The sequence below is a fragment of the Boleophthalmus pectinirostris genome, unplaced genomic scaffold, assembly GCF_026225935.1.
Source record: "Boleophthalmus pectinirostris isolate CB_2022bp ecotype Guang Dong unplaced genomic scaffold, ASM2622593v1 HiC_scaffold_23, whole genome shotgun sequence".
NCBI classification, from domain to species: Eukaryota; Metazoa; Chordata; class Actinopteri; order Gobiiformes; family Gobiidae; genus Boleophthalmus; species Boleophthalmus pectinirostris.
This window is the reverse complement of record NW_026571207.1, coordinates 34,713,608-34,730,202: the sequence shown is the minus strand read 5'-3', so window position 1 is coordinate 34,730,202 and position 16,595 is coordinate 34,713,608. Positions and strand designations below refer to the sequence as shown.

General features: G+C 41.2%; 1 protein-coding gene across 1 annotated transcript in view; it reads right to left on the bottom strand.

The window, feature by feature from the left end:
- Positions 1–679: 679 nt before the first annotated feature.
- The window catches only part of pde6a (phosphodiesterase 6A, cGMP-specific, rod, alpha), a 92,363-nt gene continuing 76,447 nt past the window's right edge, over positions 680–16,595 (bottom strand). Inside the window, exons 20-23 of the mRNA XM_055158972.1 lie at positions 7,884–7,958; positions 3,195–3,278; positions 2,159–2,327; positions 680–717 (exon numbers count right to left, since the gene is read on the bottom strand). Of these exons, the coding sequence (XP_055014947.1) occupies positions 680–717; positions 2,159–2,327; positions 3,195–3,278; positions 7,884–7,958 (366 nt within the window). The remainder of the gene's footprint in view (positions 718–2,158; positions 2,328–3,194; positions 3,279–7,883; positions 7,959–16,595) is intronic.

Genomic DNA, 16,595 nt, shown 5'->3' with positions numbered 1-16,595 from the left:
TTGTAGTACTAGTCGTAATAGTAGTTGTCCTTGTAGTTGTTGTAGTAGTTGTTGTTGTAGTAGTAGTTGTAGTAGTAGTTGTTGTAGTAGTTTAGTAGTAGTAATAGTTGTTAGTAGTAGTAGTAGTAGTAGTAGTAGTAGTAGTAGTAGTAGTAGTAGTAGTAGTAGTAGTAGTAGTAGTTGTAGTAGTAGTAGTAGTAGTAGTAGTAGTAGTAGTAGTTGTAGTAGTAGTAGTAGTAGTAGTAGTAGTAGTAGTGTAGTAGTGGTAGTAGTAGGTAGTGGTAGTAGTAGTAGTAGTAGTAGTAGTAGTAGTAGTAGTAGTCGTCCAGTTGTCCAGGTAAGTTCCATAGCAAAAGAAAAAGTGAATTCTCTAAACTGATTCCAGCAAATTTCAAATTGTCCAGTTGAAACTTTTTTTTTTTTTCTTTTGAGTTCAAAAGCAGAAATCAAACAGAGACATGGAATTGCAGATTTTATTGAGCTTCAAACATTCAGGTGTAGAGTTGAAGTTTGGTTACAGCAGCTTATAACATTATACTACAGATAAAGAATACATAGTAGTACAGTATTTGCATCTTGTCTTGTTTGGAGTATTGTTTAAAGTCGTACTGTACACTGCCCTGGTTCTACTCAAACAAGAAGGAAAAAGCCAAAAGTGAAGTGCTGACAGGCCTCGTCTTCAACTGAGAACACACGTCTTAGACTGAGCCGCCTCCGCTGAAGGAAGGAGGAGACAAGGAGGCAAGGGAGGAGGAGGTGAGGAGGACAAGGAAGCAAGGATGGACACAAGGAAGAACGGAAGAAGGGACAGAAGGAGGGAAGGAAGGAAAAGGTGAAGAGAAGGGTAGGAGATGAAGGAAGGAGGCAAGGGAGCAGAGAAGGAAAGATGTATGGATGGATAGGAGAGAGAAAAGTGGTAGAGGAGAGAGAGAAACATGTTAGTGCATAAAGATGGTGTGATTATCATCGCTTGTCAGTGAGTCTGGGTGAGCAGGAGACTTCAGAGCCACAGGGACACGTGTGAATACAAATGTCAAACACGATGTATGAAACCGGTCTTCAAAATCTGACAAAATGATGTGTTTCTGAAGATGTGTTTTTATGCTAAACGTTCACAACAGGCCAAGTGGAGTTTGTTGTATTTGTATAGTACAGTATGAAACTCACTTCACACATCAGTTTGAATTTTCACTGTGTTGTTGAGTTTGTATTGAATTTTGAGATTCACTTTTATATTCAAACTTATTCATTAAAATCACACGTAGGAAAAGGAAACATCTTAAAGGGTGAACTCGTGTCTCACATCCACAGTGTGAACATGACGGAGTTAGAATCAGAGCAACAGGAGCAAGAGAAAGTTTCACTCATATCACTGATGAAATGTTTTGTGTGTGAGCAGCACAGAGCAGAATAAAATGCAAAATAACTTGTGTTGCTGAGAATGTAGCGAATAATATATAACTGATTTTCATCTTAACAATGCGTTTATAAGACTGTGTAAGTGAAAAATGAAATAAATGAGTGTAATGTGTTTCTTTTGTAACACTCCTCACATTCCAACACTGACAGAGAAAATCAGATGGGTTATATAATGTAATTGTAAGTATATTTTGAAAGTGTAAAAAATAATGCATCTTTTAACACATTCTGTAGGACTTTTTTTTTTCTTTTATAAATGTTTACAAATGTAAAGTACCTTTAACTTGCTTCTCAAAGACATTCTAAGGTTACTGAGGGTTACTGAATTGTGACATAATAATTAGAAAATCTTGTATAATTTCTTGTATGATTAAATGGTACAGTATGTTTTAGACCAGTTGTCTCCAACCTTTTTCCTCCGGTGAGCTACTTTAACAAAATCAAAATGCCAAAGAGCTCCTCATTTTAGCTGTCACAAAAAACTGAGTAAATTTAAGAGTCACGGCCTTAAATGGAGCACACTTAGATGTTTATATGTTTATTTAGTGCACTGCGTTAGTCATCAGAATGATACATTTACAATGATAATAGTCTTTTGATCAATCCAATGTGAGTTATTCAGGATGATTAAAAAATCCCTTGGCGAGCGACTTGGAAGGGGGTGGAGAGCTACTGGTATTTCTCGAGCTACAGGTTGGAGACCCCTGTTGTAGACTGTACCTGTGACCTAGTTTCTCACCTTGCCTGGCGGCTGCTGCCTTCTGAGCCGCCTCCTCTTTGGCCTTCTTCTCTGCCTCGATGGCGGCCATCTTGGCTTCGTGTTCCTCCTTCAGAGCGTTCCATTCTTTTCTGTTGTTCATGATCCGGTCGAACATCGGAGTGATCTCCACGTGGAAACGACTGAACTCCTGAAAAACACAATGCAAATTCAATACATAATCATATGACAGATTTATTTTATAACCCTCCTCTGTCCCGCTGTCTTTCTCCTCTGAGATTTCAATAATCAATCTTTAAATGTGCTTTGTGTCACTTCTGGGGGAGGGTCCATTAAATGATTTTCTCCATGGAGATGTTATTGCTTTGTTTGGACTTTTTCACAGTATGGCATTAAACCTTTCCAGCTTCACTGAGACCAAACCAGATCAAGTTACAGGTCAGATCTGTGGAGAGGCGACCCTGCTCACAGTCAGAATGTCTGTTTTTCTAGATATTTTTGACCTTTAAAACCACCTGTAATTGAATAAATGTAAAGTAGAGCTGTTTAATGTCACACTGTGGAACAGACAGAGCAATGACATATTTATAAAAACTAATTTTACAAAGTGCACCTTTAAAATTGCAACAAAACTTGAATTCATTTCTTTTTAGAATTCAGTACAACTATCTTATGTTTCCCCCCTTTCTACACAAACTGCCACTTATCTGATTTAAAAAAAAAACTGATAAATATTGACGGACACAGCAAACAAAATCCTAATTAGAAAAACATGAAAACCTGTCACATGTACATAAGTCATTTCAACATCGGTGTGTATCTGCGAGACAAGGACACTGACACTGTTTGAGTCTATTCACTCTGACTGAAAGTAGAAACAGTGGGAGCAGATGGTGTGAAGTCTCCCAGGGAACCGCGAGCAATCTACATTTTACAAATCAGATCCATGTAACAGGTGCACCCGGGTCAGTGCCGAGTCTTTATACAGTAACATTAAGAAAAAAAACAACAAAAAAACACTGAGGGCGAGAAGATGGAGTAGGTTTGTGATTCTCACCTTGTAAACAAAAGTGCACACAAAATCGATGAAACCGCACTGAAGTTTGGGCAAATCGTCTGCTTTGTTTCTGTCCATCATCGGCTGGAAGAGACACACACACACACGCACACACGCACACACGCACACACGCACACACGCACACACAAACACACACAAAAGTAAGTACATATATGACATTATGAAATTTACTTTTTTGACACATTCACATTATAGAATCTGATGATGTCACAATTTCAGATGGAGGTGGAGATTCACACTATGTAACAGATAATACTCCCTACAACTGTACAACAACTCACCCTTATGTAACAGATAATACTCCCTACAACTGTACAACACAACTCACCCTTATGTAACAGATAATACTCCCCTACAACTGTAAAACAACTCACTTATGTAACAGATAATACTCCCTACAACTGTACAACAACTCTCACTTATTATGTAACAGATAATACTCCCTACAACTGTACAACAACTCACTCCTTATGTAACAGATAATACTCCTACAACTGTACAACAACTCACCCTTATGTAACAGATAATACTCCCTACAACTGTAAAACAACTCATTATTATGTAACAGATAATACTCCCTACAACTATACAACTCACTCTTATGTAACAGATAATACTCCCTACAACTGTACAACAACTCACCCTTATGTAACAGATAATACTCCCTACAACTGTACAACAACTCACCCTTATGTAACAGATAATACTCCCTACAACTGTACAACAACTCACTCTTATGTAACAGATAATACTCCCTACAACTGTAAAACAACTCATTATTATGTAACAGATAATACTCCCTACAACTGTAAAACAACTCATTATTATGTAACAGATAATACTCCCTACAACTATACAACTCACTCTTGTGTAACAGATAATACTCCCTACAACTGTACAACAACTCACCCTTTTGGAACAGATAATACTCCCTACAACTGTACAAGTCACTCTTATGTAACAGATAATACTCCCTACAACTGTACAACTCATTATGTAACAGATATATACTCCCTACAACTGTACAACTCACTCTTATGTAACAGATAATACTCCCTACAACTGTACAACTCACCTTATGTAAACAGATAATACTCCCTACAACTTTACAACAAGTCACTTATGTAACAGATAATACTCCTTACAACTGTACAACAACTCAGCCTTATGCAACATATAATACTCCCTACAACTGTACAACAACTCACCCTTATGTAACAGATAATACTCCCTACAACTTTACAACAAGTCACCCTTATGTAACAGATAATACTCCCTACAACTGTACAACAACTCAGCCTTATGCAACAGATAATACTCCCTACAACTGTACAACAACTCACCCTTATGTAACAGATAATACTCCCTACAACTTTACAACAAGTCACCCTTATGTAACAGATAATACTCCCTACAACTGTACAACAAGTCACCCTTATGTAACAGATAATACTCCCTACAACTGTACAACAACTCATTTTTATGTAACAGATAATACTCCCTACAACTGTACAACAAGTCACTCTTATGTAACAGATAATACTCCCTACAACTATACAACAACTCGCCCTTATGTAACAGATAATACTCCCTACAACTGTACAACTCACTCTTATGTAACAGATAATACTCCCTACAAATGTACAACAACTCATTTTTATGTCAAAGATAATACTCCTAAGTCCCTTTTATCTTACTAAGTGTAAGTTTGAGTGCTTCAGTGTTACTAAGTTGAAATGTGTGTGTAATTTAGCGGTGGTCTTTTCCAAACGTGCACACACACTGAGTTGCTCGTGTTTGTTTTGTGTGATTGTGCGGCTCTGGCGTGGGAACATTCTCCCTCCTGTAACGGTGGGTTCAAACGGTCCACCTACGGGCGCTCCACTGCACAGGCCGTTTCACTCTTTTACTTCACGTCAAAATGAGCGTGAGTCACAGACAGAGCAGCTCAAACATCACAGACACGAGCACAGGATGGACAGAGAGATGCAGAGAAAGAGAGAGGTGCAGAGAGGGAGAGATGCAGAGAGAGAGAGAGAGGTGCAGAGAGAGAGAGAGAGAGAGAGAGAGAGAGAGAGAGATGCAGAGAGAGGGAGAGATGCAGAGAGAGAGAGAGAGAGTGCAGAGAGGGAGAGAGAGGTGCAGAGAGAGAGAGAGAGAGAGAGATGCAGAGAGAGAGAGAGAGAGAGAGAGAGAGAGAGAGAGAGAGATGCAGAGAGAGAGAGAGAGAGGTGCAGAGAGAGAGAGAGGTGCAGAGAGAGAGAGAGAGAGAGAGAGAGAGAGAGAGAGAGTGCAGAGAGAGAGAGGTGCAGAGAGAGAGAGAGATGCAGAGAGAGAGAGAGAGAGGTGCAGAGAGAGAGAGAGAGAGAGAGAGAGATGCAGAGAGGGAGAGAGTGCAGAGAGAGAGAGAGAGAGAGATGCAGAGAGAGAGAGAGGTGCAGAGAGAGAGAGAGAGATGCAGAGAGAGAGAGAGAGAGAGTGCAGAGAGAGAGAGAGAGAGTGCAGAGAGAGAGAGAGAGAGATGCAGAGAGAGAGAGAGTGCAGAGAGAGAGAGAGAGAGATGCAGAGAGAGAGAGAGAGAGAGAGAGAGAGCAGAGAGAGAGAGATGCAGAGAGAGAGAGAGAGAGGTGCAGAGAGATAGAGAGATGCAGAGAGAGAGAGAGGTGCAGAGAGGGAGAGATGCAGAGAGAGAGAGAGAGAGAGATGCAGAGAGAGAGAGAGAGAGAGAGATGCAGAGAGATCAGAGAGAGAGAGCAGAGAGAGAGAGAGAGAGAGATGCAGAGAGAGAGATGCAAAGAGAGAGATGCAGAGAGAGAGAGAGAGAGAGAGATGCAGAAGAGAGAGAGAGAGAGAGAGAGATGCAGAGAGAGATGCAGAGAGAGAGAGAGAGACAGAGAGAGAGAGCAGAGAGAGAGAGGAGATGCACAGAGAGAAAGAGAGAGATGCAGAAAGAGAGAGAGGGAGATGCAGAGAGAAAGAGAGAGAGAGAGGATACAGAAATGCAGAGAGAAAGAGGAGAGAGGTGCAGAGAGAAAGAGAGATGCAGAAGAGAGAGAGAGAGAGAGAGAGATGCAGAGAGAGAGAGAGATGCAGAGAGAGAGAGAGAGATGCAGAGAGAGAGAGAGGACAGAGAGATGCAGAGAGAGAGAGAGAGAGATGCAGAGAGAGAGATGCAGAGATGCAGAGAGAGAGAGAGATGCAGAGAGAGAGAGAGAGAGAGATGCAGAGAGAGAGAGAGAGAGAGAGAGAGAGAGAGAGAGAGATGCAGAGAGAGAGAGAGAGAGAGAGTGCAGAGAGAGAGAGAGAGATGCAGAGAGAGAGAGAGAGAGATGCAGAGAGAGAGAGAGAGAGAGATGCAGAGAGAGAGAGAGAGAGAGAGATGCAGAGAGAGAGAGAGAGATGCAGAGAGAGAGAGATAGAGATGCAGAGAAAGAGAGAGGTGCAGAGAGAGAGATGCAGAGAGAGAGAGAGAGAGATGCAAGAGAGAGAGAGAGAGATGCAAAGAGAGAGAGGGAGATGCAGAGAGAAAAGAGAGAGAGAGGGATACAGAAATGCAGAGAGAAAGAGGAGAGAGGTGCAGAGAGAAAGAGATGCAAAGAGAGAGAGATTCAAAGAGAGAGATGCAGAGAGAGAGAGATGCAAAGAGAGAGAGATGCAGAGATGGACAGAGAGATGCAGAGAGAGAGGGAGATGCAGAGAGAGAGAGATGCAGAGAGAGAGAGAGAGAGAGAGAGAGAGCAGAGAGAGAGAGAGAGAGAGATGCAGAGAGAGAGAGAGAGAGATGCAGAGATAGACAGAGAGATGCACAGAGAGAGAGAGAGAGAGATGCAAGAGAGAGAGAGAGAGACAGAGAGAGAGAGAGAGAGAGCTGCAGAGAGAGAGAGAGAGAGAGAGTGCAGAGAGAGAGAGAGAGAGATGCAGAGAGAGAGAGAGAGAGAGAGATGCAGAGAGAGAGAGAGAGAGAGAGATGCAAGAGAGAGAGAGATGCAGAGAGAGAGAGAGAGAGAGCAGAGAGAGAGAGAGATGAGAGAAGCAGAGAGAGAGAGAGAGAGAGAGAGAGAGAGAAGAGAGAGAGAGAGATGCAGAGAGAGAGAGATGCAAAGAGCGAGAGAGAGATGCAGAGAGAGAGAGATGCAAAGAGAGAGAGAGAGAGATGCAGAGAGATGCAGAGAGAGAGAGAGAGAGATACAGAGATAGACAGAGAGATGCAGAGAGAGTGATAGAGAGATGCAACTGTACAACAACTCACCCTTATGTAACATAATACTCCCTACAACTGTACAACAACTCACAGGTATGTGAAGAGACAGAGAGAGACGGATGGATGAACAGAGCAGAGGAGAGGGACAGTTATTATTATTATTTTGAATCTCATCATGTAAAATGCCAAAACGTGGATAATCCTGCGTTTGATTCCTTATTATTTTCTGTACGTAGCTGCACTAAACAGAATTTATCCTTGAGTTTTACTGTCTACATTTTGTATTTTTGTTTATCTCTTCAGCTCGTCCCAAAAACCCCATTCCAAACTGGAGCCCGGAGGAAACGTCTGATCCGACATAATTCCTACGGTTTCTGTCTCGGCCCCGGTTCTTTCTCCTTCACCAAACTTCACTTGTGTCAAAAATAAAGTCACAGATTTAGGAAGGAGGAGCGACGGAGGCTTACGATGGGCTGCTGCTCCAGAACCGTCCTCTCCAGATCTCCCTGCTCCCAGAACTCAGCCGCCACCGACAGCGCCACCTACAGGAGACACGACAGAAGGGACACACAACACAGAAATAAACACACTGACATGTATGTGCACTGGAATCTTCAACAGAGCCAGATACTCACATTTACTTGAGTAACTTTTTAAAGGATTTGTTTTATTAAAGTCTAATCCAAGACTAAACCAGGACTAAACCAAGACTGGACCAGGACTAAACCAAGACTGGACCAGGACTAAACCAAAACTGAGACCAGGACTAAACCAAGACTAGACCAGGACTAAACCAAGACTAGACCAGGACTAAACCAAGGTCCATTACTAAAGCAAGTCTGGACCAGGACTAAACCAAGACTGGACCAGGACTAAAGCAAGACTGGACCAGGACTAAACCAAGACTGGACCAGGACTAAACCAAGACTGGACCAGGACTAAACCAAGACTAAACCAAGACTAGACCAGAACTAAACCAAGGTACAGGACCAAACCAAAACTAGAGCAGGACTAAACCAAGACTGGACCAGGACTAAACCAAGACTAAGACCTGGACAAGACTGGACCAGGACTAAACAAGACTGGAAGGACTAAACCAAGACTGGACCAGGACTAAACCAAGACTGGACCAGGACTAAAGCAAGACTGGACCAGGACTAAACCAAGACTGGACCAGGACTAAAGCAAGACTGGACCAGGACTAAAGCAAGACTGGACCAGGACTAAACCAAGACTGGACCAGGACTAAACCAAGACTGGACTAAACCAAGACTGGACCAGGACTAAACCAAGACTGGACCAGGACTAAACCAAGACTGGACCAGGACTAAAGCAAGACTGAACCAGGACTAAACCAAGACTGGACCAGGACTAAACCAAGACTGGACCAGGACTAAAGCAAGACTGGACCAGGACTAAACCAAGACTAGACTAAACCAAGGACAGACCAGACAGGACTAAACCAAGACTGACAGGACTGACTAAGACTAAACAAGACTGGACCAGGACTAAACCACAAACCAAGACTGACCTGGACTAAACCAAGACTGGACCAGGACTAAACCAAGACTGGACCTGGACTAAAGCAAGACTAGATCAGGACTAAACCAAGACTAGACCTGGACCAAACCAACACTAGACCAGGACTAAACCAAGACTAAACAAAGACTAGACCAAGACTAGACCAGGACCAAACCAGTTCCACATCAGAACTAAATTAAAAAGCACAGACTCTTGCATTTTCTCCAAACCAAAATGTGCTGCAGCTGCTGATGGACCATATGTGATTTTGTATTCGGCACCTTATTTTAGAACGCCTTAGTCATCGAGTCGATTTAGAGAAACAATGCCACGGGGCGTATAGAAGCGTGCGGCGCAATATCGCTCTCATGTGGGCGACAAAAGTGAACCAAACATGAAATATTGACCATGAAAACGTCACTGAACTGTTCTAAGAATAGACGTATATTTAGACTCACATCATGTTTTTCACTTTGTCACTCTCACCTTTTTTGTTGAAAATCAAACACCTAAACAGAAAATGTGCAGTTTCAATCCATTTTATTTTTTTTTCTGGAGTTTTCAGACAGTCTATAAACTTTTAGTCAGGCTGTGATTGTTAATGTGTGCGTCGTGTCGCCATGGCAACTGCTGAATGTTCCGTCATAGACGCACATGCAGTACGTGATTTCACTGCACTGTATACACGAGGGTCTGCCCCGGGACTAGACCAGGATTAAACCAGGACTAGACCAGGACTAAACCAGGACTAGACCAGGACTAAACCAAGTTCTAGGACTAAACTAAACCAAGACTAAACTAAGATGAAACCAAGATGAAACCAAGCCTAAACCAAAACCAAACCAACACTCGACCAGGACTAAACCAAGACTGTATCAGAACCAAACCAGGACTAGACCAGGACTAAACCGAGTTCTAGGACTAAACCAAGACTAGATCAGGATAAACCAAGACTAAACCAAGACTAGACCAGGACCAAAACCAACACTAAACCAAGACTAGACCAGGACTAAAACCAAGACTAGACCAAGACTAGACTAAACCAAGGTGTGACCGACGCCACCAACGTTAATAAGATGTTTACGTAACTCTTATTGCGCGCAGTTTCTGGCAATAAGTGGAATTACCGTACTAAAATAATACAAAAAAATTGTGAAAACCCAAATGTGAAAACAGGAAAATACCGCCATGCAATCCATTTATTTTAACAAAGTAACTGTAATCCAATTACCACTCACTGAAACAGTAACAGTAACCGAAATACAGTTACTCATAATTTGTACTCTGATTACGTAACTCCGGTACATGTAATCTGTTACTCCCCAACACTGAATATAGTACAAATGTGACGTCTCTTTGTGCCACTCTCACTCCTCTTTACCAGATAAGTGAGCGAAACATGAAATATGCCCCATGAAAATGTCACTTGTTGTCCTAAGAATAGACATGTATTTATACTTACATTGTGGACTCATAATGTCAGGGGAAAAGGCTGTCTATCACCCACACAAATCTACTATTATTTCAGAGAGACTAATGGAGGATTCTGACACTTTTTATCAAGTTAAAATTACAGAGTGGAGCAATAACAAAGAGCTATTCAACCTCAAAGATGTTTTATACAGAGTTAAATTACATCTGCTATTGGATTTCTGCAGATCCTCCGAATGGTATTATCATAAAACTGGAAATTGGCAGGGACAATTGGAATAGGCTGGCAAGCTGTAATAATGTCTATTTCCATTGTGGAATATAGTCTGGGATCTGTGGATTTAGTGGGATTGTCGGATGGCAGGTCTGAGAGACACACAAAACAGAAGAGACAATAAGGGCTGAAACAATATTTAAATGGCTCATATTTAGCTATTTTCTGATCTCTGTTATAATGTTGTTTCCTCATCAAAACATACCTGCCCTGGAATTGACAGTCTCTACTGAACTAACTGAACTAACTAAGGCTACGTTTACATTGAAACGAATCGCCGTATCAGAAACGATCTACGTCCAGACACGTCGTTTCTGTGAACGCCAGCCTTCCCTATCCACACAGCTTTGAGCATATTTGTTTACGTTTTACAGAAACGAAACTTAAAACCACATGGTTCATTTGCATAAACTAAGCACTCAAAAAAACAGCTCGCTATTGTGTGCTGATGCTATTCAGCTTCTGTCGGAGTAAGGCTACGTTCAGACTGCAGGGCTTAACACTCTATTTGGATTTTTTTGTGAAATCTGATGTTTTTGTGAGGTTGTTCACATTTCCAATTAAATGTGACTTGTATGTGACTCCAGTGTGAACATTAAACGGCCCAAAAGTGTCCCACATGAGCACTGGAGACACAACGACGTCAACCGCAGTGAGCGTGCTCTGTGTTTACTGAAGTTGTCCAAACATGGACGCAGCATTGAGCACCTGGAGATTTTAAAGTTTCTCTCGTACCGGAGCCAGAACATGAACAACTTACTTGTTTTAAGGAGGAGATTGAGAAGGAGAAGGACGAGGTTTTTGGCTGTGGTGTTTTGTGGGACAGCGGCAGCGACGTCCGTTGAAAGAAACGTGTGGATGTGGAGACGGAGCCAAGAGTGGTGAGTGGTGATGTGCTTCACTTCAGTGACACGGAGTTCATTAACAATTTTCGCCTACTTCAGCGCAGAATAGTGACGTTTGTGTCTTGTTGATAACGTGTAGGTGGATGAATGCACTTTGGCCGTTCACATTGAAGTCACATGTCAAAAGATCAGATATGTATCGGTTTTAGGAGCACATATCCAAGTGTCCTGGGTCACATTTGAAAAAATCAGATCTGTGTCGTTCAGACTGTCATTAAAAGATCAGATACAGGAACATAGGGGTCAAAAATCGGATTTGGGTCACTTCAGGTTGCAGTCTGAATGTAGTCTAAAGGACACGACTCAGTGGAATATGAGTGTTCTTTCTGTGACAGAGGGGTGTTCTGCTGATGGTGAGTCTGTTCTTTGTTTCTATCGCGTTGGAAATGGTTCATGTTAAACTTTTCAGAGATTATATGTCTGCGATGCATAGACCGTATATATGACTGGACATATATTCTAGCCTCTTAGCGTTTTGGCAGTGAATTTGGTGCATAGACCTACATCAGAGTATCAGTGTTTTCAGGCGTCCACACAGCGTCGGATCAGATCTGTACGCAAATGAATTCGTGGGAGCTGGCGGCACCAGATCGTTCCATCTCTGGAGTTTCCGTTTTCCATCGGATTAGTGTGAACGAACACTGCATCCACAACTAAAACGACTTCGGTATGTTACTGGTGTGGACGGGGTCTAAACTACAGCTTCATGACATCACAAGGTGGAACAGAGCATTTTGAGCTTTGGAGATGTAGACAGACTAATAATAAAAGATTATCAAACATGTCAGCATAAAACAAAACACAACTCCAGGTCTGTTTTTGAGAAGGAAACAACAGTCTAACATGACTTGAAGATCACAAGTGTAAATTTTGTGTAATATAGGACCTTTAAATTTTATTGTGGCATGAAAATCCTTGTACAAGTCATTAGAATTTTTACTCTGAAAAGTCAGTCTTTGGAGCCAGATTAGAATTATCATTGTTTATTAATAAAAGCTATTGTGGATTAAAGATCTATGGTTCTTTTGTCTGTTATATACAGTAGAATCTATGACATCTGTGAATCATTATGTTTTATTTTAGACAATTTAAAAGTCTATCTTGATCTAAAACAGTGCAGATCGCATTAGTGAACAGCAGATTTTTGGCAACAGTTTGGAGTTAGGTACACCGGTGTACCGAAGATTTTCATTTGGGTGCACCAGAATGTGCTTTAGGTGCACCAAAAACTGGCACACATTTAAGTCATGGTGATATATTGTTGTTTAATTGCCTCTCCTGCTGCTTGTTTCTATGGAAATGTTCCTTTGGCTATAATCTTCCACATTACGGCGTAAAACTCATCTATCTCCATGTAGAAGTTCCGCAGTATGGTTTTAAAGAAGGCCTATTGTGTTTGAGGCTTTTATACAGTTATAATCTATGACACCAGTGGATTATTGTTATAATTTGGACATTTTAGATAATAATATTCATCTTAAACAACATAAGAAAAACAAAAATGAAAGAAACAATCCACTGACTTCTGCATTGGAAAACTCTGTTACCCATTTGAAGATGAAGACGCTGTAAACTTCATCACAACAAAGAGTCGGCAACTTCCAACAGATACTGTAGCTCACACTGACTAGCGAGTAGTGATTTTTTTTTCATTTGTACCAAAATGACTACGCGGCGCTGCCAAATCCTACGTATCACTGATTAAGAAAATAAAATTGGAGAACAAGAAGAAGAACAGAGCAGTGGGTGTGTGTCAGTGTCAGTGAAAACTGGGACTGATCACCAATAAAATAAACCATTTTCTTTGGGTGAGTAAATAGTGAGCAGGAACAACTGTAACATGATTAAAAGATTTAAAAAGTACATTTTGCAGAGCAGGTCTCCCTTAACGTTGTGCCATCTCTAGTTCAGAATGTTAATATTATAATTCATTCATTAACATGTACAGCTAAACCAATTTAGTTTAGTTTCTATGACTCTTAAATCTCCAGTGTCAAACCCACGCTATCATTTCATAATTTGATAATAATTTGAATGCCATCATCCAAAGAGAATGCATTTGCATATCTGGACATAACACATTAAAGAGAATATTGAAGAGTCTTCTAATATAAAACCATGTAGTGTATACAAATGTGTCAGACTGCTTCTGTAAAACACTTGAAAAGGTCACGTACGTATGAGACACCAGCACTTCTGATGGTTTAACTAAATGTCACGAATCCCACGTTATTTTTACCATCAATAAGATGCAGATTATATTATGTTTTGTGCATACTCTGGCAGGATTTCAGCGGTATAAGTCATAGTTAGCCGTGATCTTTTGGGGCTGTGTGGGAGGTGTCTGACTCACTGGAGCAAACAAAGGGTGAAATTTAAAACAACGGCTAAATCCTCATTGTGGGGTTACATAACAGGACCTGTAATACGTACTTTTAAACGGGAAGTGTGCTGTTTAATGTGTATTGATACAACTGATGTCATCAACATTCCCCTGGGGTTGTGATGCTAACCGGAGGCACTGCTGTGTCTGAAGCTCTGTTACTTGAGTTAGACTTTAATCTATAGTTAACACAATCTGTCCAGAAAGAACTGACTTATCATATATTTCGGATTATAAATCGCATTTTTTTCATGGTTTGGGTGTTTCCTGTGACTTATACTCCGGTGTGACTTCTATATTAAAATGTTCACACTGAAGCGGTGAGAGGTTCTAGTCTTGTGTGTGAGTATCTGCTGCTCCTGTTCCTCCTGTACCACTGTCACTTCACTCTACTGCGCATGTCTCCTGCAGAAAGAGCCTCTGTTCTGTCTGTATCATGTCAGTCGATCGCACCATTACTTCTGCACCACTGAACAATTAAACATTTAAACAAACTTATGAAGACAACTGAGAAGACTGAACACAAATGCCCCAAAAAGAAAATCATATTTTGCAGATTACAAACTGCAAATAACAACATTTGCAGCTGAAAACGTTAATTGAGCAGCAGAAAGAAAGTCTGGAGTGAGAGAGAAACTTCTTATACCGGGAGGATGCACCATGAAACTTTCCTGAAGTCACTGGATGGATGGACAAAGTCTGGACTTCAGTGACACTGAAACCATCCTGTTGGGATTCAGAAAGACCCGAATAATTCTAACTGGAACTGATGCTGAGTCTGACGACAGCGACACAGAAGAGGAAGCGGCGCTCTGTTTACCTCCGGAGGTCGAGTTGCTCAGAAGTGACATTGAGGATGAAGAATTGAATGGATTTAGTGATGTGGAGTGAGATGGAGAGTTTGGTAAACTTGTTCTGTTCTGTTGTTTATGCTATAGTCATCTTGTCACAGTTCTGCCTTTTTGTTAGTTTTCCCCAGTCCAGCTCCATTTCTCAGTCCATTCCGGTCCTCCTTTTGCTGCCTTCCTCCCTTTTCCTGCAGCTGCCTCTCATTCCGTAATCAGCCCAGGCCAGTCTATATATACTCCCTCTGCTCACTCAGTCTTGGCTAGATTGTAGACCTGTGAAGACTACTCTCAAGCTCTAACCCTGAAACTCTGAAACTGTTTTCTGTTTGCATTTTCTGCGTTTTGTGCTTTTGTTCCCCTGTTCATAGTACCTGTTTGAGTTTATCAAAGCCCATTTTCTACTTCGAGTATTTCCCAGTTTTGGAAGAGATTTTAGTTCACATTATACGAATGATATATTCCTTTGTTGTTTTTTCAGTCTGAGTTACTATTATAACATTACCTGTTAGAGGACACTTTCAGTTATTAAACTAAGACTTTGTTTGCCATTATACTTGTGTTGCATTTGAGTCCAATTTACCTGTGTGATATATCTGAAGAACCGTTCATATGTGACATTAACAGTCTGTTGTTCTCTCTTCTATTGTTATAACTTGACTTTCAACAGGAAATGTCGGTTCCCTGACAAAAGTCTTGTTGCTTATCCATTTTGTAGAAACAAAAGCTTATAACCTGACTTTAAATTAATCGAATGGTTTTAGAAATGTCTCATATGAAAGCTAAAACCCTCCCAAATTATGCTCAATATACTAAAATACATTTGCTTCAGCAAAAGATGTTCATTTTGTCTTCTTACATACTTTAACTTCTTGGGTTCTTTTTAAAGACGATGCAGTAAAGTGTGTTTACCTTGTTGACATGTTTCGGCTGCTGCTGCAAGTCATCTTCAGAACTGTCCATTTGCTTCACTGAAGAAAGATTGATCATTTAATGAACACAGAAAGGTCAGATTTTGGCAAGACAAAAGTCTTGTGGCCTTGTCATATGATGCACCCAATCCTAGATTACAGCCTCACCTGTGATCAGTTACTGATCAATCAATTAGTGGGTGTGTATAAAAAGAACCTCAGCACACCAGACCTTCACATCAACTGCAACTTGACCTCTGACAACATGCCTAAGATCCACCCTGAGACCAAAGCGTTAATTATCAAGAGGCTGAAGACCAGATCCACTGCTGAGGTGGTGACACCTTCAATGTGTCTCAGCGTCAAGTACAAAGAATAAGAAAAAGATCTGAAATGACTGGAGATGTTTTTGACAAGCCCAGGTCCAGCAGACGCCGCAAGACAACTGCTCGGGAGGACCGTTTGTTGATTCGAAAATCCAAGGCCCCTTTTCCACTGCAGCAGACTCCACCAGGCCTGGTCACCTCAAGTCCCTGTGTCAACCACAACAGTTTGTAGAATTCTGTCTCGGAAATGGCCTCCATGGTCGAATCAGTGCACAGAAACCAGCACTAAACAAAAGTCAATTAAAAAACCATGTGGCATTTGCCAAGGCCCACAGCCTGATAAAAGGATGGACACTGGAAAAGTGGCAGAAGGTGGATTTCTCAGATGAATCCTCGGTTGAATTACATCACAGCCACCGCAAATATTGCAGGAGACCCATGGAAGTCATACAAGATATTAAATATGGATCTCACAGCAGCACTACTTAATTCACTGATGTTATGCAACATATTTTTGTATTTGAAGTAAATTATTTGTTCAATTTTCTGTAGGCGACAAAACTTTTGTCTTGCCAAAATCTGA